Source organism: Stegodyphus dumicola, chromosome 1 (assembly GCF_044657685.1).
Source record: "Stegodyphus dumicola isolate Sdum_Otavi_A_Nest chromosome 1, ASM4465768v1".
In the NCBI taxonomy this organism is placed as follows: Eukaryota; Metazoa; Arthropoda; class Arachnida; order Araneae; family Eresidae; genus Stegodyphus; species Stegodyphus dumicola.
The window spans coordinates 191,344,765-191,368,869 of record NC_140768.1 but is presented as its reverse complement, the minus strand read 5'-3'; the positions used below and the strand labels follow the sequence as shown (position 1 = coordinate 191,368,869).

The window sequence follows — 24,105 nt, the reverse complement described above, 5'->3', positions numbered from 1 at the left end:
TGTGCACATGAATAAATTGGGGAAGGTTTTTAATAAATCGACTGTTACTTGTCTGTTTCAGACAAACAGGCTTGAGCAGTGTGTACTGGAATGTTTTCCAGTCTTGCTTCCCATTGCTCATTTATTTCATACAAATAGTCTTGAGCAGTGCATACTCGAACATTTTCCACTGGCACAACACAAAGCTTTCAAATCGCTGAGTTTTTAATCAAAAGTTTGTTAAATTAACATAAAATATTTGTGTTAAAAAAATGTGCAGTCCTCATGGGCTGGTTTTTGAGCAATCTTATGTAGGCAGTGTCTTTCTTGTTGTTTTAAAGGTTGAATATGGCAAGTTTCATAAAGATTATAATTAAACTGTAGATTTGTTTAAAGACAAACCAACAAGCATTCATTTATATAAATAGAAGATGATGCATAATTCCAAAACACATGAATATTACAATAATTCAATTCTTTTTTAATGATGAACTAAATGCATTTTGAATATGAATATTATATTCAAGGTAAGATATATATGCTTGACAAGAAAGGTTATCAGGTTTATTTTAATAAGTTTAACAGTCAGTGAGGTATGAAGAATGTGAAGCAGATAGATGTTGTTGATGAAAATAAATGCAGCTATTTTATTTATTTACTTATTTTTGGCTCACATATAAATAGCAAACAAATTTTAGCATCACTTTGTAGTGCTGTATAAATATAAGGTTTCTGTATCCAAATTAGTCAAATTATCTGGTATAAAATTTTGAAATCTTTCTAAAATAATATTATTGATAGAAAAGTAAATGTAAATTTACATTTTTGAAAGCATTTGGTATAGTTTATTCATACTTGTTTAATATGAGTGTTTACAAAGTATATCATAAAATGTCTTTGGGGTAATATTTCAAGAAATGTTAAGGTTTTCCCTCCTTGCTTAATCTGTATATTTTCAAGACAGACAGTTAATGAGAGTCTCTTAAAGACAGAGAAAGTAATCAGTTGCTGAGTTGTAGAAAATTGCAAAATTGGTGGGAAAATTTTTTGTTGGTTGCAAAACTTATAAAGCATCTTTAACTATTTATTTCAATAACTTTGTGTGTCATATTAAGATCTACGAAAATCCTATTTATGTGTTGTATCTTGCAACAACAATAATTGGAAATATTAAAGTGTTATCTTCGAGTTTTTAATTTTTCTGTGATGCAAAGATCTGTCAAAATCTCCTATTATGTGCAGTGTCATCTAACAGTAGTAATTGGAAATAACACCAGTTTTTCCCTTCATTACTCTTATAAATGTCACTCATTTTCTACAGTACTGTAGACATTTAAATATTGTTTTTAAAAATTATTTGTCTCAATAATTCACATCCAAATTCACTTCTTTGGTATAAAAAATTAATAAAAATTATGTAATGACTTTTTAAGCCACTATCCCTAATAATAGCATAATACTACTATGTAAATAATATAGTCTTCTAAATTCCTACATGTAAAATTTTTATGTAATTTTTAATAAAAAAATTATCTTATTTTTGTGTATTTCAGACGTATTCCAAAGAGATGCTGTTATTGTTCCAGAAGAAGCAAGAACTGTATGTTTTGAAAATCTGGGGGCAGCTTGTTAATGCTTTTGGAAAAGTATGTTCTCTAACACAGTATAAGCAGAGTTATGTCTGATTCAAATGTTATAATATTTGGTTAGGTAAATGAAATAAACAATTCAGTGTGTCATTTTAAAACAGTACTAGCAGCTTAGCTGCCAGCCTTCGTCTGGCTTTTAAATGTACCAGAAAAATGGCTAAAGGAAACACCAAACGTTAAATTTAAAAACTGCATAGAATTTTACTCTGCAGAACAACTTCATAAAAAAAAAGTTATTATGTATAACAAAATTACAATGAAATAAGCAATATCCCTTAATACAAATATTAACTATCCTAATAAATAAATTAACCAACTTCCCTTTGCAAAATCTCAAGAACTCAAATGGTGTAAATGAGGTTAAGAACTTTGTTTCCTAAAAAAATCACTCAAAACTTTTCAATATCTTAAAAACAGTGAAATGAGCAATAAATAACATAAAAAAAAAAAAAAAAAAAAAAAAAAAAAAAATCCTGAAAAGCGAAGTATAATTAATGATATTTTATAACATATCATAATTATTTTATAACATTCATAATATATAATGAAGTATATTAATGATATTTCCAAGAGAAAAAAATTACAATGAAATAAGCTATATCCCTTAATACAAATATTAATTATCCTAATAAAAAAATTAACCAAAAATCATGCAAAACTTTTCCATATCTTACAAACAGTGAAATAAGCAAAAAACATCATAAAAGCAACTCAAAAAACATAAAATTATGTGCAGACTTTTACTCTACAGAACAACTTTGTCAAAAAAAATCAATGAAAATATGTTATCGTATTTGACGGCATATAAGACGCACTTTTTTTCCTAAATTTGGTCTCAACAAAGTTACCTGCGTCTTATACGTGAAGGATACAGTCTTATACTTGAAGGTAATTGCATTCAATAATTGTTTATTTGGCTTTTACGAAACGGGAGAACTAAAAGAAACCACGCTATTGAAACTTTTTTCCCTTGTGTGTGGCCGTCTAAATAAGGGTGCGTCTTATATGCCGTCAAATATGGTATATATATATAAAAATAACAATGAAATATGCCAATATCTTAAAAACAGTGACATAAGAAATACAATGAAAAATTGTTGCCGCACCCATATTTCTAAAAGAATGAAACTATTCAAAATGATGCGATTTCATCAAAAATCTATCTATTTCATCTAATCTACAATTTTCCTGTCTGTCTAACAATAAGACAGGAAAATTGTTGCCAAAATCACATTTTTAAAGATGTGAGATGTGAGAAATGTACTCGGAAGCTTCATTTAAAAAATTTTTAAAAAATACAAAATATTATCATTTTTCCAAAATTCTTTCTGTAAAAGCACTCGCAAGGATGAAAGTTTAATGTGTCCAAAAATCAAAGACAAATAAACTGTGCATTTTTAACAATAAACTTTTTTAGAAAAAATCCCGTTGAAAAGGTATTAAGCTCCCTTTGTTAAATAAATTCGTATTTAATCGATTTATTAAAACACGAAATTTATTTTAAGTTCGTAAAATAGCTAAGTGCCTACGTTTCATGATTCATAAAGGTATTTCTTTTTGAACATTTTATTTATTTGAGATAAAATATTCAAAATGGGTATAATATGACCATTTAATACAGAGAACAGACAGTAATGAACATGAAAACAAAAGTATTTTTATCCTGAAAAAGGGTGAAATTTTTACATTTTGTTTTGGCTTCAAGAATGAAGTAAATCACTTTAATAATGATAATACTTAGACCATTTCATGCATAAATTGAAATATGTCATCATTTTTAACCCTCATTTTTTTTCCATGTAAGTGATGAAAATATGTTTTTAAATAGTTTAACACTTCAAACTGTTATATTGTAATTAAATGAAATGTTAAAAATTCTTAGTTGTGCATTCCTTTTGGGGGGGGGAATTCTGTGTACATTGGAGCATTGTGAATGTGTCATAAAGTTAGTGAATTATATTAAAAAACATGCACAGTTTTGTCCGTCCGGGATACCAGTAATAGCAATATTTGTTAAAAATAGGAATTATTTCTATGTTAAGTGTTGGTAAGTTTCTACGTTATGTTTAATTGTAATTTCGATTTTTATAATTGTTTAATTAAAATTCTTCTTTTTAATTAGTTGCTAACAACAAACCTGAAAAGTATTTTTAAAAGCTAAATGATTCAAAATTTGAAAAAGTACACCATAAAAATTTTAAGACTTTTTTATTATATATTATATATATTCATTATGTGTATTAATGTTGGATATGTCCTCATTTTTCAGTATGTAATTGGAAAATGCAGATTTACCATGTATTTTTTCGGTACTTACGGAAAATCCTATGTCATCTTCTCTTTAATAGGCAAAAATGGTCGAAAGTGCAATTTTTCGCCAAAAATAGAAAAGTCTTCTTCATGCTGGGTTTGGTGTAACCTTGATTTCACGTGTTAGTTATTATTCTTTAGTAAAGACTCCTTCCCCCCTCCCATCACGCATTTTTGAAAAAAAAAAATTTTTTTTTAATTTGGGACCTGCCTACTACAGAAGAGCATGCTGTTGAATATTTCTAAAGTTATGGAATCGTATCAGCCTCACAAAATGTATTAATGACCACAAAATGCCACTTTATTTAAAAACTAGTAGTAATGGTATTGCAACATTAAAGTTTGTGCCAAGTGAATGTTAGTTTGAAAGAGAACGTGGTTCGAGATAAAGAACTTAGCAAAAATAATTGCTCATATGGTATATCTCCTTAATAAAAAATAATGGAAATTTTTAATGAAAAATTAAATATAAATAAATGATAATGTAATAATTTGAAAGAAAAATAAGAGTAGAATGTTTTTTTTTCTTGTATTTAGTAATTTTTTTTTTTTTTTTTGTTGTTGTTGTTTTGTTTTGTTTGGCGCCATATCTTGTGGCCGACGGGATTTCCGTAAGTACCTATTTTTCTAATATCCTTTCATCTCCTTGGGGAAGAGGGAGATTAAATTAAATATTTTTATATGAAAATTTAATTTTTATGTAAATGTATATATTATATTTAATGAATTTTCATAATTGCAGTGTTTCAAAATGTGCCAGACATATGTAATGGCTTTATAATTAAGAAGGCACCGTTTGACGAAAACATAACAGAATATTTATTAAAACAGGATTGCTACGCTACCAGGAAAACCTGAAAAACTGATAAAAGTCAGGGAATTCGAAAATTGGCCAAAAATGTCAGGGAAAAAATCAGGGAATTTAAATATTTTAGTCAAAATCTGGAAATGTCAGGGAATTTATACTGCGATCCCCAAAAAAGTGATTTTCGCGCCAATGTCGGACACAATCTCTTTCTTGGCATATCATGTATCACGTAAGCGTCATTCGGACAGCTGGCGGGGAGCTAATTTTCATAGAGCCAATCAGATTGTCTTTAAGAAAGACAAAGCAAGTTTCCAGCATCTTTGATTTCCAGTAACTTCGAAAATCCAGAGATTCCCATGTGCAGTGCCATGTTGAATGAAAGTAAATTCACCCACTCCCCCCAATTCTCGCATATAAAACAAAATCTTTTAAACATTTTTCTTCTTTCTTAAATGCCTTATTTGTCATTTTGCAGTAAAAATAAAAATAAAAAAATAATCAGTCATCTAGGCTAACCATTTACTATATATATATATGTGTGTGTGTATGTGTGATATTTTGGTAGTCGTGAAGCTTGGCATCAGAGTTCAGACATGGCTTTTTGCAGAGTAGTAATGGATATTCTAAGATGACACAAATTGATTTAGCTTTTAATTACCCATTTTATTTAATCCAATTAGCTGATGATTTTCCTTTTATAAGAAACTCTCTAAATTCCATATCTATAGTGATTTTAACTAAGTATGATTGAATTTAAACTTTATGCATCGTCACTAATTCTAACAAAGGAAGGAAAGATGGACAGGGCAGCGCAGAGTCTTGTAGCAGCAATATTAGGAAGCAGTCTGTCTGAAAAATGGTGCGTACTCAGTATTTATGGTAGTGGTTATATTATAGGCTAGCAAATTCTAGAAGGAACTGGTCTAGGGGGAAGATTCTGAATTGCAGAAAGTTAATTAAAGGTTGCTGGTTCGCAAAGAGCAAAGCCATCGTATTTTTTATATTTTACATATATATATATATTCACTGAAATACCATCGATTTTTGTATTTTAGTTTTTAATCCTTAAGTAATTAACTTTATATTAATGTTATATGTACCATTTAATGTGACTTTTTCCTTCTAAATTTATTTATTATTAGTAATACTTTCAAATTTCAGGCAATTTTCTCTGGCATACTTGTGAAACTAATTCTACCAGTAATATGACATGCCATCACGAAATTTAGTTCACATTTTTTTACTTAAGTATGCTGGTAAATAAATATAAAATATTTGAATGTATTTAACAATAACATTAAATAGATTTCTTTCCTTTAGCTGCAAAATGTCTGCAGTAAAGACATTGTTAAATCCCGATTGGGCAGATTATAATCTCAATCCTCAGAGGATTAAACAACTCCTATTTAGGGATTATATATGTAAGTCTAAAAGTATATATATTAAGTAACTGGCAAATTTTTGTATTTTCAAGGGGTACCATAAATAATTTGCCCTCAGCACAGCTAATGCGCATTACGTGGATAGCCTGGAATTTTCTTGAAAACCACCTGGAAAAGTCAGAGAATTTCATTCTCCTGTTTCAGTGGCAACCCTGTTAAAATAACATTAAAGCATAAGCTTGGAGCAGAATATTGCTCCTACAATGTACAATTAACCAGCACCGCGCTTCTTCGTGACAAACATTCAGCTCACTTAAATCTAGCACCCTCTCACAAAAAGAGGCGAAATGTGTCATGTGCACATTGTTAATCACCAAACAGTCACCAGATACTGCACCCTCTATCACAGTAGTGGCACAGTTTTCCACCAAAAATGTTCTTAATAAAGTTAGAAAAAAACATAAAAGCAGTATCTTTAGTTGTGATCACCACCCAAATCTATGATTTTCTGCCAACATTTTGTTAGTTTTCCAAAGCCTTCAGTCCAGAAACTTGGTGGCCATGAGTCCAAAAGTTTTTTTTCCGCAAGTTTTTTCTTTCCGTGTTTGATGTTAATCTAATTTTATGAGCCTTGACTTTGGATCTTTTCAACTTTCCTGTGAATAATGTTTGATATTTATTGATAAGAGTGATTAATTTTCTTTTTTGCTGGGGATTTAAATTTTCCAAGTTCAGATTCTCATCTGTTTTTAAATCTTCTACAGGGTTAAGAAATCCTTTCTTGGTAAAGATATTTCTTTGAATTCTTGATTTTCAAATATCACTCCAACTGCACTTATGGTAGCTTGAAATTTTTGAATTTTATTAGAATGCACATGCTTGATCTTTCCATGGGTTTTACTTCATAATAATGAGGTGGACAATGACTTACAATTTCTCCTGGTCCAGTACAATATGCATAGAGTTTGTTATTTGAATCTGTGATGAGTAAAGACTTGTTCTTTAATACTCAAATTTTTTGGTACTGATCTTCAATTTAAATATTCAGAATATTTTTATTATTTCTCACTTGCAGTTAACTTGGCTTGTTCAGCTGCTTGCTTCAATCTTATTTTTAAATGCTGTAAATAATCCATTGCTGAATTGCTTAGAGTAGGTGATAAAGTATATTTCTTCGAACCATAAAGACTTCAATACCGCTAAAGTACTTCTTGGTCGTCTGCTATGCAGCAGCTGAAATGTTGAGATTCAGTGTAGTTTGATACTTCTTGGTAAGCAGAAAGTAAATATGGGATATGCTTATTCCAATTCGAAGGGTCAGTCCTGATGGCATGACGTAACATTTGCTATTGTATTAGGAATTCGTATTCTCATAAATATCTCCAAAATTGCATTGCAAGACTTGGGTGTTAGAAACACTTGTTAACAGGCACCCGGGTAAAAACCACATCCTGTGTTGAACTCGTACGAAAATGGCAAATCTTTTCTACCATAACGTGAAGAAGTCCATAGGTGAGATGAAATCTCATGCAAGTGCGATGAATAAATCTTGATATATAGGCATTCATTACTTATCCTAAGAATGTCCAGGGTATAAATGCAGAGTAGCTACTGTTTCCTTAACAAGCAATAAAGTATATCTTTGCTGTGTTCTAGTTTCAGAACGGCGAGAGCTTGAATGAGTAGAAAGGCATTAACTCTATAGGTACTTGGGTGCAGGGGGAGGAACTACTGGTCATCTTGTCCAGTGGTGAACCTGTAAAGGAAGTGCATCTACTTGCAAATCAGGCATTGGTCGGGGGCGGGGTTATAGCGAAATAACTTTTAAAACATAAGTTAAGAAATTATATAAGTCTGTTTAAGTAAAAAGATCATGGAATACAATAATAGTTGTCTTAAATGTCTATTGAGTTAAGATAAAATATAAATAAGTCGTGAAAAGTTACAAAATAGCTGAGAATTAGCAAAACACAAATTTTAACTGAAAGTAAATGACAGAAGTTGCTACCAGATGGCGACACATTTGCTTCATGGTCAAGTAGTTGTTACAGTTGTAAGCCATAGATAAGGACTCAGTTGCAATACTGGGGATGAAAAATTGCATTTTTCAATCCTAGATGGCGACACATATGTCACCAATTAAAACTATATTTAAGTTGGTAAAATTAAACCAATTTTAGGTTGGCAAAAGAGATTTTAGGGTAGAATTACATGGTGAACATACATACAATAAGCAATTTAAGTATTTAAATGCAAAAGTACCGCTTTCGGTTGTTTTCTGTTTTCTCTGTCAGGGTAGGTATAATCCAGCTGAGGGATGATGCTATTGTTCACTTGTGAATATTTCTAAAGAATTTTCTAGCAATTTTTGCAAAACAAACGTTAATTTTATCAACGTCAAGTTCACGATGACTTGTATCATTCCTAAAAAACCAGGGGCAGTTAGCCATTTTCCTTCAAGTCATGTTTTGGACTTGTTGAATTTTTTCATAGTAGTGTCACATAGAAAACCACAAACAGGGCAGGCATAAGTTATGATGGGATGCAACATGGATTGAAAAACAAGAATTTTATTTTGAATAGATAAACTTGAGTTTCGGGCAATTAAGGGGTTAAGTAAAGCTTTAGCACCCCAAAACTTATTTAAGTAATCTCGATGCCGACATTAGTCTTGTAGGTGAAATAAACAGCTTCTGATTTCTCCTTGTTGGTCTTAATTTTCCATTTTATCATTCAGGACTCTAGTGTGGGGATGTGTTCTTGTAATGTTTGTACAACTGCAGCCTTAGATGCGTTTTGGTTTTGGATCGCATTACCACCTGCGTATAGTGCAAGTGTAGGTGGTGGGGGGGTTGTGGGGTGTCGTTCGTATAAATTGAAAAGAGACAAGGCGAAAGTAAACTCCCTTGAGGTAACCAAGCAAGAGTTACTTTTCGTGCAGAGTGAGTATTGTTATAATGAAAGACAAAGTATCTATCATAAAGATAGGAACTGATGATGTTAATAATGTAATCTCTGAAACCCAGAGTGATTAACTTGTATGTGAGACCCTGTAACCATATACAATGAAAAGCTTTCGATATATCGAGAAAGAGAGTTCTGATGATGAGTTTTTTCTTAAAGCCATCAGCAACCATTTCTGTTATTCTGTATAACTGATGAGTGATGGAATACTTCCGTCGGAATCCGTATATTGCTCTTGCTTGAATCATGATGTTGCTTTCCTGTAGGAAATCTTATATTCGTTTCAGAATAACAGCTTCAGCGATCTTGCTTAATGTCAATGAGAGACTTGTCGGTCTGTAGTAAGCAGTACGGGTTGGATCTTTACCCGGCTTCAAAATCGGGACAATGATAGCAGTCTTCCAATTGGTGGGAAAGTGCTGGATTTTGATCATAGTGTTAATAAGTTTTCATAGTAGTGTCACATAGAAAACCACAAACAGTAATAAGTTTTGTGAACTTGCAGAGCATCTTTGGTCCCATTTCCTTGATCATTTTATTGCTTATTTTATCCAGTCCTGGACTTTTTCGATTCTTTCTCTGATGACATAATTAAGGGTGTGTTGTTTGTGTGTGTTCTTGATTGGAATTGTGTAATGAGGGAAGAAACTAAGTGCTCTGTTTGTAGGTGAGAAATGAATTGCGTTGCAAGTGACGTTTGTTGTTACGTTTCTCAGTGGAATTGCTTCTAATTAATGGGAATGTTGTTCCTATTGTCATAACACTTGTTTTTTTTTTTTTTTTCCTTAACAGAAAGAGGTTCAGTAGGTACAATTATGTCAATTTTCACTACGTAATTCTGGTCTTCTGATATGAATCTTGTCTCATCTCTTTTCTGAACTCTTCCATTGGCAATTTTTACATGTTTTGCAAAATATTTTAACCGTGCTAATCTAGGCTAAAAGAATTAACCCTGCGTTACTCGCGCCGGGCTTCCGAGGCCCGATCAGTTTGTTTAAGCCATGTAAACCCTACCCCTTAATACTGAAATGGACCACACCTGGTCTAGCTGAGTGTAAGGGTGACCTTTGACACAAAGGAGGTGTTTCCGGAATTTTGTTTTATTCCATTCGAACAAAAAGCCATTTTTTGGGTCGCTTAGGCCCGGCACGAGTAAATGTGTTTCTAATCTCGAGTTTGACGTGCACTGAGTTCATAGCACAACATGGCTCGCAGATAATCATATGATGAAGAAATGGAAGATTACGTAATTTGCTAGTTGAAGTATCGACTGATGACGAATCTATCCAAGGTGATGATTTATTGTCTGATTGCGATGAAAGGTTTAGTGAGCATAATACGTCGTCTGAAGAAGAAATCGAGTCTGATGAAGAGAACGCTATTGATTCTAATTCAGTTTGTGATTGTTTTATTGGAAAAGATGGAAAGACAATTTGGAAGAAAACAAAATTCCGTCAAAATGTTCGAACTTTATCGCGAAATATTATTTCAAAGTTGCCTGGAAATGTTGGAGTGGCAAAAAACGTAACTTCTCCTCTTGAGTCTTGGAGTTTATTACTTATTATTTATTTATGGCACACTGATGGAATGGGAATAGAAATATTTCATAGGACCATGTCTCATAATCTTTTTTTGTTTCTTATGAGATGCATAAGATTTGACGATCTTAGAAACAGGCAAATGAGAAAAGAAATGGACAAACTTGCCCCAATAAGATATGTATTTGGCTCATTTGTGCATAATTGTCAGTAGTTTTACACAGCTGGATCATATGTTACAATTGACGAAAAACTCAAACCATTTAGAGGACACTGTTCATTTTGACAGTACATGCAAAAAAAAGCAGTTAAGTATGGAATAGAGATTTTCGCTCTTGTTGATGCAAGAACTTTCTTTACATGTAATTTAGAAGTTTATGCAGGTACTCAGCCCCAAGGCCCGTATCATATAAATAATTCACCAGTTGAAATCTTCAAAAGGTTAATAGAAAAGTTAAATTCTGGGAGAAATGTAACAGTCGACAACTGGTATACTAGTTATGAACTTGCAAAGTATCTCCTTCAGAAAAACATTACTCTAGTGGGCACCATAAGAAAGAACATGAGGAAAATGCCAAAAGAGTTTTGTGAATAGTAAAAATCGTAAGGTGCATTCATCTTTGTTTGCATTCCAGAAAGACATGACTTTAAACCTAAAATAATAAAATTTTATAATTTGACTAAAGGAGCTGTCGATGTGGTGGACCAAATGTCAGCAGCGTATTCAACTGCAAGAATCAGCAAAAGATGGCCGATGGTTCTGTTCTTTACACTGCTAAATACTGCTGCAATCAATGCTCGAGTATTACTCCAATGCTCAAAACATCCATCCTTACAGCACAGAAAGCAGAGTCAGTTTTTGAGAGATCTTGCAACAGATTTGCTGAAAGACTACACAGCGGAGAGGTGCACTGTATCATGTCTCCCTCAACATTTGCAAGGAAAACTATCTCCCAAGAGCAAAAAACCTACTGCTAAAAAACAGAAAGTAATTGAGAGAAAAAAGTGCTATATTTGCCCAAGTTCAAAGGACCGAAAATCTAAGATAGTATGTACAAAATGTGAAAGAAATGTCTGTTGAGATCATTTTGTTTTAACATGTACCAATTATACATAAAACTTGGTAAGTTTTTTTAAAAAATCTATACATAAATTGAATAAAATTAGAGCTCTAAATATTGTCTTAAATTATGTTGTTAGTAAATGCTTAATGGGGTGTTTAATGACCTGCATAAAATATAAATCCATAAACGCGCCTCGCAGGCCCGGCGCGCGAGCACTTGTGTACGTACGATTAGCGCGAGTAACGCCGGGTTAATATTGGATCCTCTTTGTTTTCCTTATTCCAAGGTGTGCTCTGAAAACGGAACCATTTTCCAACACCATTTTCAGTTCCATATAATTCCAAATCCCGTGTTCTTCTATTAATAGGAAGCACCATCGGAAAACAGTCTGTCCGAGTACTTTTTTTGGTGATGTAAAAAATTATCAATAAATAATTTTAGATAAAAATTTTGATAAAAACTTTTAGATTTTTCTAGAAGTTCTGAGATAATCCTTTTCGTTCATCTACGCTGCAGTTTCATTTTTTCTTCTTTTGTCTGGGCAGTCTCTTGCAGTGTGTTGATAGCTTCCATAAATATAACATTATTTTCTTCTCGTAGAAAATCCTTGTTTTGTGTATTCTTTTTTGATGTGTGAAAGAGTATATTTATCTTGTCTACATGTTGTATCTATGAATCTCGGCAATAGTATAGTTTCATTTCAGACTTTGTCAAAAATTTTTCATTTTACTGTAAAATAGATATCACATTCTTTAGTTAATTCTTGCAGCTTTAACTATTTACTTTCTTGGCATATTGTGGCTTGTAATGCTGTTTTTCCATCTAAAGCTTGAAAAAATTTATCAGTAATAGTTTAATTTCTTCTGTGTTTTAAAACCTTCTGCTTCTCTTGTTTTACAGTAGGAGTCACATGTGACTGGTATTTGTGAAGCAAACTAGATATGTATTCCGCTGGAATAACGTTTAGCTCTTCTGAAGTTTTCTAAACAGGCTTGAGGAGTGGTTTGATATTCCTTTAAAATAAGAGTTTTAACTTTTTTGTAGCTTTGCAGATCTTCATCATTTATGTAGACATAGAAGTTTGAAGCTTTTTCTCAACTGGTTTCAATAATAATTCTGATTTGAATTCTTCTGGAACGTTCTTGTGCTTAACCCTTTAAAGGGCACCGGTATATAATATATATACCAGATGTTTGTCAATTTTTTAACCTCCTAAAAATAGCTAATTTTTCTACACCAAAAGCTGTAATCATAAGTTTCTACTGTTTTCTTTTGATTCTAAATGGCAGCGCTACCCTATGAATGCTCAATATTTTGCAGTTTTGAAATTAATATACCTCTTTCAAAGGTATCATGTTTGAATATTCATAAATTCCATTGGAGGTTGGGAAAAAATTCAGTCTTCAAATATATGACGCACACGTGCTGAACCTTTTATATTTACTGCATTTCAATCAGAACTGATAATTAAAAGAAGATTATGTATACATTTTTAATACTGGTATATAATATATACCGGCGCCCCTGAGGGTACCTTGCCAATAGATGGCAGCATCAGGCTTGTCCTTGTCTTCTCTGTGAGATGACAGAATTTCTTTACATTATAATAGTTTATAATGCAATAATTTGCTTATGATTAATTTACAAGTTGTTTAGGATTCAGTATTATGTTCATGGGTGTATGAGAACTTTACTGACAGCGTCCTAGGGCTGAATACAAGTATATTGGTTTAATTTTATTCCTTCTTTACAATACTCGAGTTTCTCATTCGTCTCTGTTTAGTTATAATTTTAATTTCAGCACTCCACCCTTTCCCACAAGAAAGACTCATTTAGCATCAAAAAATGATACACAAATGTAGAGGTTAAATGTGGTATTGTTAGCCCCCCAACACACCTGTTGTTTTGGGTTTTCCAAAATCTCAGAATGCAACGAAAATGACAGGTGATGGACAACAAATTTGTCACGCTGGGGTCATGCCATTTTCACAAAGGGACTGTAAAAACATCATACAAAGGGAAAGCTCTAGAAGTATGGGAAATTGAAATGCATTTTAGATCCATTTCTTAGTGCAATAGGAAAACTGCTGATTTGAAAGCATGCTTTTATTCTTTAGGTCTTTGTTAATTTTAGATGAGAGACTAAGGAATACAAGAAAAATTTTCCCCTTGGAATAAGGATACAAGTACGTGGTGTAGTCTTCACAGCTGGTGAATTGAGGGAAATGTTTCTAAGGCCAGATTTAGGTGCAAAACATTTATCTGTGGAAGGGGGGTGGAGAAGAGGCAAATATTTGAGTTTTTAAGTTTTGATTGAAATAAGAGCTTTGAGGTGTATCAAATAATAAAATCATTTAACAGCTTGAATAGCTTGAACAAAATGATATATTACAACCTATATTTACTAAAAATGAAAAAGGGCGCCCCTTACCGGGCCTGATAATCGAAAGTGTGTGTAGGGGGGCGATTCTTGCTATCATAGCATGAAGCATACTCTTTTTATATATTATCTAAAGCATAAAATATAATAACTTCAAAAATGCAACACAATTTTTCAGCTGAGTCGTAGTGTTTCATTTTAAATTTTTTGCCTGAGGAACATCTCCTTGTAACATTATACTAGCTATATATATATTAGGCTGGGGGCATTATCAAAGTGTGAAAAACATAAATTTTATTTTCTAAATTTAAATTTCTTGGGAAATTTTAAAAGTTTTTTGCCTACAGACTTATACATCTGTACTCAAGCACTCATCTCTATAGATGCACATAAAAAGTTCACAAAAATAGATGAAAAAAACAAAAATTAACAATTGGCAGCTACCTGGGGAAAAAATTGTCAGAGGGGCACCGGTATAAAATATACCTGCCCTCAAAATTCAGGATTTCACTTTAGATTTTTTTTAAGTCTGAATTTTGTGCCCAAGGGTCTATAAGTTATAATTCATTCAAAATTTTACCACAATTTAAATTATTTTATATACCGCCCCTCAAAGGGTTAAATGTCTTTTTGATAGAATCAAAAGATGTGTTCCATGCTTTTGCTGCTCTCTTCGGTACTGGTAGTGTTTCTACACTGTTGATCAGCTTTTCAAGGAAAATTTCGGTTTCTCTGCCGGTGTTTTGGATTGAAATTGTTGGACTTCTACTTATTCCATTTTAAACTGCTCGAAACTTTACTACTTTAATTTCATGTTTTCTTTCTATTCTCAGTCTCGCTTCTTCCATTTCTATTCTTTAGAAATCAGAATTTCTTTCACAAAGTCAGAATCTTCAATGTATTCCTTGCTGTTCTGGAGTTTGTTTTTCAGTTTTGCTTCTTATTCAATTCCCAGTAAGACAGTCACCAAATCTTTCTATATGTTTTTAAATATTTTGTTTTCTTTAAACTTTTCCAACTTTATAATTTAATAATTCTTGTGCTTTCTTGTTCTAGTTTTGAAATACGAACTCTTTCATTGTGAGAAACATCCATTTCCATTTTCAGTACTCTTAGCTGCGAGTCTCGATATCGAGAACACTGTGATGGCTTTCTGATTAACCTTTGGTTTGCTTATCTGGTGATTTCTATTGGCAACATACTTGTAGCAAAATTTGCACATCCAGTGATGTCCATGGGCATGCATTTGTTACCTCTATTAAAAGGTTTTTTACACTATTTCATTGTTTAATCACTAGTAATACGTTTTATGCTGTACAGACTTTAAAAAATGTTTTGTTCAATATGTAGTTATGTATAAAATTTTATATGTTTGCATACATTATGCGAATCAGTATGCAGATTTCAAATAGGAAATAAAAAATACTCAGTTTTTTAAAGTGATTTAAAAAAAAAAAATTAGCAGTCAGAATGTTAAGAAGTCTCCATTTGACAAAAACAAAACAGAATATTTCTTAAAATTACATTAAAGGATAAAATTAAACTCAGAGCCGAATACCATTCCTACAATATACAACTATCAAACACCTCGCTACTTTAGGGGCAAACATTCAACTCACTTATATCTAGCAACCTCTTGGAAGAAATGTGCCAAGCGTGCCTTGTTGATCACCGAAAAGTTGCCAGATACTACAGCATGAATGCTGACAATTGAGTCTTTTTATATTGTCAAACATTAGTTATTAACTTCCCAGTATCACAGTTTTCTAGCCGTGGTATTTTCAGTAGTGTACATTTTATGCATTATGTGTTTGACACATCAAATTACAAATGTTATAGGTAATGGTCACATATCATAAATTTCCTTTTTTCCTTCCTTGGACAGAGTCTCCATACTAATTTGAAGAAGATTACTCCATTTTTCCATGTCATAGAGCAAGGGTTTAAAGCATCTTCTGAGGATGTGATCATAGCTTCATTTTCTGCATGGAAGAATCTCATTAATAGCTTTACTCTAGAGGATGGTAATATATATAGTTGTTACTGAATAATTATGTCTCTTGTTTTCAAATTCTTCAATGCAAAACAGAAAAATTTTAAGCAAATTGTTTTTGAACAAACAGCAGTATCAGAATATACTGAAAGCTAAGATAATAGAAATGAAAATTGTCAATAGGAGAAGAATTGGGCCTTAATTAATTTTCTTTATTTAATTATCAAATGGTAAGGTATTAACATACCTTCATAAAAAATATAAATTATTTAAAAGAAATAAAGAGAAGTTAGCAAGTTGTTTATTGAAGAAACTGAACAATAATTTGATTTTTTTAGTAACAAGTTCTGTTGTATGTTAAAACTTGTAGTCTGTAATTTTAATCACTCATGGCCAAGGTTACAAAAGAAATGCGCTTGTGGAAACAACATGTGCATTTAAGTATTAAATATAGTTTTTGCCATCTTAAATTTTCTGTCCTTAATTAGTAAATAATTAAATGCTTATATGCAATGTAATAAATATTCATGTATAAAAAAAAATGTCTTTTAAAGTGTGTCATTTTCAAGAACTGTTTGCATAGCTAGCAAGGGGGGAGGATTTTCTAGAGAAACAATATACATTATATTAAGCAAATAAAAAAAAAAAAGATTTTCTAGAGAAACAGTACACATTATTAATGTTTTGAACATCTTGAATTTTAATTTGTAAGGGGAAGCAGAATGCATTTTTTCATGCAGAAATTTAAAAAAATATTTTAAATAAAAATTAAGAGTGATAACTGTAATAACTTTTGTATCAGATAGTAATAATATTGTATATACTTACAAATAAATTAGTAAAGGAATGGTGTACAATGAACTTTATCAAAAAGCAAAAACCGACCAAACAATTTTGATAATATCAAAGTTGATTATTGCAGTAGTATCAGATGAAATTAATATTTCATGTTGATTACCATATTTTGTAGAATTTTTTGTAATGTTTTATGGAAATATAATAGTTTTAGTTTGAAAAAGACATTTATGATATTCTGTATTGCATATTGAACATTCTGTTTTGACTTCTTTAAGAATGATATAGTCTAGTATTCCAGATATGACATGAAAAGTTTCATTTGTTTTAGTAATAAATTGCTATTTCCATTTTCAGTGCATCAAAAGCAATTTTGTATTTCTTGCAGGTGTGTTGAATGATTCCAAAAAGTTACGCTTTGTTCTTAAGCCATTCCAAAATATATCCAGATTCAGTGAAAAAGTTCTTTTAAATGTTTGTGACACGTGGTGGTATCTTGCATGGAGTTTATCTAAAGACTTATCTGTCAGGTTTACTGAAGTAAGCTTATTTTTCAGTCTGCTGTGTAATTTTGTAATTTATTTATAATTCTTGCAGCTGATCAAATTCTAATCTAGTTTTCACTAACCAGTATTTAGTTGTTTACCTAGTGCACTGTTCAGTATATAAAACATGATAATTTTTGCATATTTTAAAATTATCTGCATTCCCAATTTCAGATCCATTTAACATTGAGGTAAATGGCTTTCTGCAAAGCTGGCAACCATTTTGGCAACTAATTTAGGGAGAAATCAACAAAAGTTTTCATACTTGGTGACATTTTGCATCAGTCCTTGTGTGACTGTAATTGACGCGATGCCTATGTAACTCTAACTGTAATGGGCCATATGTCACTGTAACTGCATATGCCTTCCAGGAATTTCGAGAAATCAAAGGTACAGGAAATTTCTTGGCAGCCAGGGAAGACCAGAGAGAGCATCAGTTCTCAGTTTAGTTTACAATTCAGAGTATTGAGAGATCTCCCTGTGAGCTTTGCTGTTTAGATGCACTTTGCATTGCATTGTGTTTAATGTTCTTAGTAGTTTGAAGTAGTAACTACTGATTCTGCTCTGTCATACTGAGAAGACCTGTATGAGTAAATTTGTGAAAAGTTCGAGAACTGTAGTGTTTCTTTTGGGGCAATAAATTTAATCAAGCTGTCATTGGTTCTGTATGGATTCAGTCCATCATTTTGAACCCTTATGCATGAAATAGTACAGTCAAATGGCTGGGTTTTTGATGCATTTTCAAGTATACATACAAATAGCTAACCCATATACAGTGGTAGCCAAAATTGTGGACACTTTTGGAAATTTTTATGTTTTTGAACTTTGTATGCTTATAGAAAATGTTACGTTTCGCAAACTGCAAACTTGTATATATCATTTTAAAGAGAATTTATTACTGAATTCAATACAAAACACAAAATTCAATTATTTGCAATACAAAAAAAGTTATATGTACTTTAATATAAATAAAAAAACACAGTTATGAAGTGGTTTGTAATGTCTAGCTTTTCTGACCAATCACTGTTCTTGTTCTGAGAACCAGTCAAATGTTAGTAACTGCCAGTAGAAGCTGACATCATGTTTACACTTGAAACAATTCATTATTTTGCTTTGTTTTGTAGAAGGAGGACCTGTTTCTTATACACTGCAATTACAAGTAGGAATTTTTCAAAAAATTTTTAATATTTAGTCAAGAAGCAATGACATAAAAAAAAAAAAAAAAGAGTAGATTGGACACCTAGAAAGAGATGTAATGTTATTGTGTTACAAGAAAGTGGTCTTTCCTATGCTGAAATTGCAAGACAGGTGGGTGGTTCGGTGACTACATCTGGAGTCCGAAAGTTTTGTTTACGATATCAGGAGACAAATTCAATAAAAATACCTAAAGAAGGAAAAGGCCGAAAAAGGTGCACCACGTCTATTGATGACAGAAGAATAAAAAGACTATGTCTCCAAGATAGAAAAATGTCATCAGCAGCCATCAGAAGTGATCTGAATGATGCTGGTGTTTCTATCAGTTCAAGAACAATCAGGAGAAGATTAACAGATGTTGGACTGAGAGGTAGAATTCCATAAAAAAAAAAGCCTTATCTTAATTTTCAGCAACGAAAAAAAAAAAAAAAAAAAAAAAAAAAAACCTGCAGTTGGCAAAGGAACACATTAATTGGACAGATGATCAGTGGTCACAAGTTATATGGAGTGATGAAAGTAAGATATCGTTATTCAGTAGTGATGGGCGAAAATATGTAAGACGTAGAATAAGAGAAGAGCTACATCCTGACTGCATTCAAGCAACTGTGAAGAACCCAGTTAGTGTTATGATTTGGTCATGCATGTCAGCAGATGGTATTGGTCGCCTTCATGTCATCGATGGGACACTAAATGCCAGAAAATACATTGACAGTATTCTAGAACCAAAACTTCTATCTTCCATCAGAGATCTCTTTCCCAACAATGCTTTGTTTATTTTTCAGCAGGTTTCTGCTCCTTGCCACACGGCCAAAATATCGAAAGAGTGGTTTCGTACAAAGAGCATTAAATTGTTGTCATGGCCAGGAAACAGTCCTGACCGCAATCCTATCGAAAATTTGTGGCACTGTTTGAAAACTCTTGTCCGAATGAGCCCATCAAATAAAAGGGAACTAATTGAGGCTATAATTGTTTCCTGGCATCATGTAATAACAAAAGAAGAGCTTAAAACTCTTGTCAGCTCAATGAAACGTCAATGTGAAGCTGTAATAAAAAATAAAGGGTACCCTATTAAGTGCTGATAACTCACTGCAATCATCACTATCTAATGTATATCGATAACTATTATCGTTTAACTTTTTTTTGTATTGCAAATAATTGAATGTGTTTTGTATTGAATTCAGTAATAAATTCTCTTTAAAGTGATATATACAAGTTTGTATTTTGTGAAACGTAACGTTTTCTATAAGCATTTCTATAAGCAAGTTCATAAACATAAAAATTTCCAAAAGTGTCCACAATTTTGACCACCACTGTATAAGTGTATCACACAAGTGTTTGTTATGCATGTGAATTTTACACACTTTATATTTAGTTACACTGTTATTTTCCTTAATAGTGTCTCTAAAAATATTAATATCAGCCATATATACATATTTTTCTCTCATAAAATTTCCTTTTATTTATAAAATGCTTCCTTCTGTTACTCAGTATGAACAGAACAATACTCATAAGCTGTAAAGATATGAAACAAATTTTTTACTAAGTCACCAATTCAGTAATGAAATAGTGATTTTTTTCATGGTGGTGTGGATAATCAGAAAGTATGAGTTTTTGTTATTAGATATAAATCGGTTTTGTAATTTTCTAATCATATACATTTTATTCATTCAACATAAAATTACCATATGAGGGAAAAAAATTAACTTAAAACCATCAACAGCTATAAGTAACTTGTTTATCATTGTTGGTATAGTTTGAATAACAGAAATCTCGAGCAGACTTAGATCAGAATGGTCATCTTTTTATAAATACAAACATTATAATTTTTGCAATTTTGTGAATAAATTCATTCATTTGTTCTTTATGAACAGATGACTATACTCAGTTATTTATCACAGTAAAATTTTGATTATCCATCATTCAGCTAACCAAATAGGTCAAGTAAAGAGATTTGTTTGGGGAGGTGATAAAAAAGTAAGTAATCAAAAGTCTTGTAAAGCATGCAATACGATTACCTGTCAGAACAAAGGAAATCTGTCACCAAATGACATGATTTAGTGCCAATAATGGATAAACATGATGCCACAGTACAATCATAAGGTTTTCACTTTGATTTAATATAAGCCTGATTAATTCTGAACAAGCTGGCTTAGTTTATGTGAAGAAGATATATGTTACTAGCTATTAATCTGTTTTTCCCTCGCATTTTGGGAGAGGGGGCAAATTATTACACATTTTGGCATGCTGTAAAGGGGAGGGATGAAGTGAGATAATTACAAATTAAGGGGTCCTGTTGTCAAGAAAAATATGCCTTAATGTGCAACTTTATTAGAAAACGGGCAAATAATGGTGATTCAGTGTAAAAATTTATGACCAGCAAAATTTAGTGTGCGACATCTGTAACTTGAAGCTCGTGATTTATCTAAGTAAATAAATGATCAATTCTTTCAATTTTCTGCCAAAATAATGGACACAAGTTTGGCAGGATATGTGGCAAATTCCATGGTTGAGAGGATTTCATAATCAGATGTTTTATTTTTGTATGCTGCGGGCCATTGCATTCTTTAATTTATCTTCCATGGAGCTTCACAAGCAGCTAATTCTCAAAGTATTTCCATTCAGCTTATAAGGTATTTTTCCCGCCTTCTTACTATGCCTTCGTTTTGCAGTGGTCAGCACACTTGGCGCGTATTCTAGAGATCCGCGGTTCGAGTCCCGGCGAGGGCATTGTCCATTTTTCATCTTTTCTGCTTTAAAAAAATAATGGTAATGTCTCGATATTGGTGCCTGAACTAAAAAAAAAAAAAAAAAAAAAAGGTAGTGGATGATGATTCTTAACCACCAGAATTTGGCAATTGGGTGCTCTAATCCCGAGCCGCTCATTAAAAGGGGGAATATATAAGGTATTTCTCCAGCTTTCTTAGCATGCCTTCATGGTGTAATGGTCAGCACACTTGACACATATTTGAAACGTCTGTGTCCCGGCAACGGCGTTGCTAATTTTTCTTACTCTCCTGCTTTCAAAAAAATACCTAATATCTCTATAAGCAAAACATTTTTTTTAATTTAATCATCCTGTAATCTTAACAAATCAAGTGATTTAAATGCATCAATTATATATTTTTTAATAATTTAGACTTTTCTCTCTCTTTTTTTTTTTAACAACTTTATTAATTCTGAAACTCTTTTGTTCCATTCCATATTTTTCATCGCATGTCACACATCTCAGCTTGTCATTCTTAGTTTATCCTCCCACCCCCGAGATTTCGCCTACATGATGCATTTCAAATACTTGATAAAATTGAAAATTTTTTGTTTTAGTATCCTATAAATTAATTGTAAATTTGATTTTTCTCTTGGTTTTTGCTTTGCTTACATGAACTTTTTTTCAAGTTGTTTAAGGACACATTTTTTCAACGATACCTTAGCTATTCTTTTCTGTGAGCATTTTTGTTACAATTTGTATCTGCCAATCTAGAATTGAACAGTTCTTTCCTAGTGGGAACCCATCAGTTGAGAACCCCAGATCTAAATGTTATAATTTCAAATGCTTTTAATTTATGTATTTGTTCATTAGCTGAATGCAAAATGATTTCACCATTCTTTGGTGTTAAGTATTATTCACCATAATGCATAACACCAAAGAATGTAATAAATTAATAAATATGGTTGTCTACCTTTTAACCTGGTTTAAACCAGAATGCCATATTAATTAGCATCCAATTTTGGGATGCACGAATCTAATGAAGTACTTAAATCTAAACTGTTTCCATTATTAATTTTATTAATAATTACTTAGGCCATCCAGATGGTATAGTGGTTAGGGGTTGACTGCGATTACCAAAGGGCCTGGGTTCGAATCCCGGAGAAGGTAGGGTTGTAAATGTCTGTCCTTTCAAAGGAGGCAAAGGTGGTCTGCCTGTTAGGTGCCTATATAATAAAGTGACCTCCACTTTTCATCTTATTAGTGGCCAAGCCGAAGTCGGCTGAGGGCCCGCAATTTAGGGGGGTCAAATGATAATTACTTAGTAGTAAGAGTCCATATAATCTTTAATATTCTTTAGAAAATGTGTTAAAAATACCATTGTCTTTTTTTAATTATTGTTGGACTGCCGCAGAATTTGAGCAAGCTATGATTCCAAATGATTCTTTTTTATTATCTATCCCCCCTTTTTATTAGGTTTCATCTTGTGTTTCCTCACAATCTTACAGTGTTTTGAGTTTGTGTACCAGATGTCTGTAAAACTTGTTTATAATTAAGTATTCAAATCCAGCTCTTTTTTTTTTTTTTTTTTTTTTCTGTTGTACCAAGGATTTCGAAGAATCGGAATGTATGATAGATTCTTTGTTTATTAGTCCAAAGGAGCTTTGTCCTTGAAGGACTATTGTTTTCATTTTGCGATTTTGCATTGGTTCACTATAAACAGCAAATAACTTTTCAAATTGTTGCCACAAAGCATTATTGCCCTGTGTTATATTTAAAAAAATTAAATAATGAAAAACTGCATAAATGTATGTATATTTCTCACATTGTGATGAAACAACAGTACTTAAAGTCATCAAATTTTGAATGACATAATCCTCCTACGAATATGGGCATGTGGAATTTGTTTTATTATCGATTTCCTATTTTGTAAAACTTTAACGAATTTTATTATTTTTGTTTTGATGATTATTGCTTGTTGGTTGAGTTATATATTTATATGTATTTTTTGTTTAAAGCACTTGGTCTGTCAGAGTGTACTACTGAATACAAATTGTTGCTGTTTCTGTAATGATATGGAAGAAGCTTCATTTTTATTGTGATTGATTACTGTAGATTTTGATATCTGAAGTATTTTTCTTGCCAAGTGCAGAGACAATGGAAATGATTCAAACTGTATTGTGCTGCTAGACATGCTTTTTCTCCCCTTCATCAAACATGAGAATTAAACTGTATCTCCATCAAATTCCAAGTGAAATAGTTTCATTTTGTGATATTTTTACAATTTATACATAGTGATAGAATTATTTTTTCTTGAAAGAAGTTTCTACTGTTTCAAATGTATGCATGGTTAGCATATGGAGAATGTCTACAAAATATAAATGCTTAATTATTTTGAATAGAATGATCTGTATGCCTTAATTTTTAGTTAGTGTCATTAAGATTTATAACAGCTGTTTCTCAAACCTGCTTTCTTTCCAAACATTTTCACCGATTAAACATTTTTTGCTATGAAAACACCTGAATTTTATGTGTCACTCTTATTTTACTCATTGTTGTTTGTGTGAAAAATCTGATGACTTTTTGAAAATAGTCATAACATGCATTGCATTTTATGTCATTAGAGCAGGGGTCGCCAAACTTTTTTGATCATCACCCCCTATATAATTTTTCAAAATCTCCATAAACCCCCACAAAGGTAATTTTCAGGTAATTAAAATAAAACTATATATTAGTCTAAATATTTAATAAATCAGAAACAGTAAGTAAAGTAGCTACAGATTTTTTACTTCTTAATGAG

The 24,105-nt window shown here is 31.8% G+C and overlaps 1 protein-coding gene across 2 annotated transcripts in view; it reads left to right on the top strand.

Moving 5' to 3' along the window:
- LOC118199250 (uncharacterized) overlaps positions 1-24,105 on the top strand; it is a 249,158-nt gene that overhangs the window by 84,045 nt on the left and 141,008 nt on the right. For both annotated transcript variants that reach the window (XM_085824140.1, XM_085824137.1), the window contains exons 8-10: positions 1,533-1,625; positions 15,960-16,098; positions 17,251-17,402. In XM_085824140.1, the coding sequence (XP_085680266.1) occupies positions 1,533-1,625; positions 15,960-16,098; positions 17,251-17,402 (384 nt within the window). The remainder of the gene's footprint in view (positions 1-1,532; positions 1,626-15,959; positions 16,099-17,250; positions 17,403-24,105) is intronic.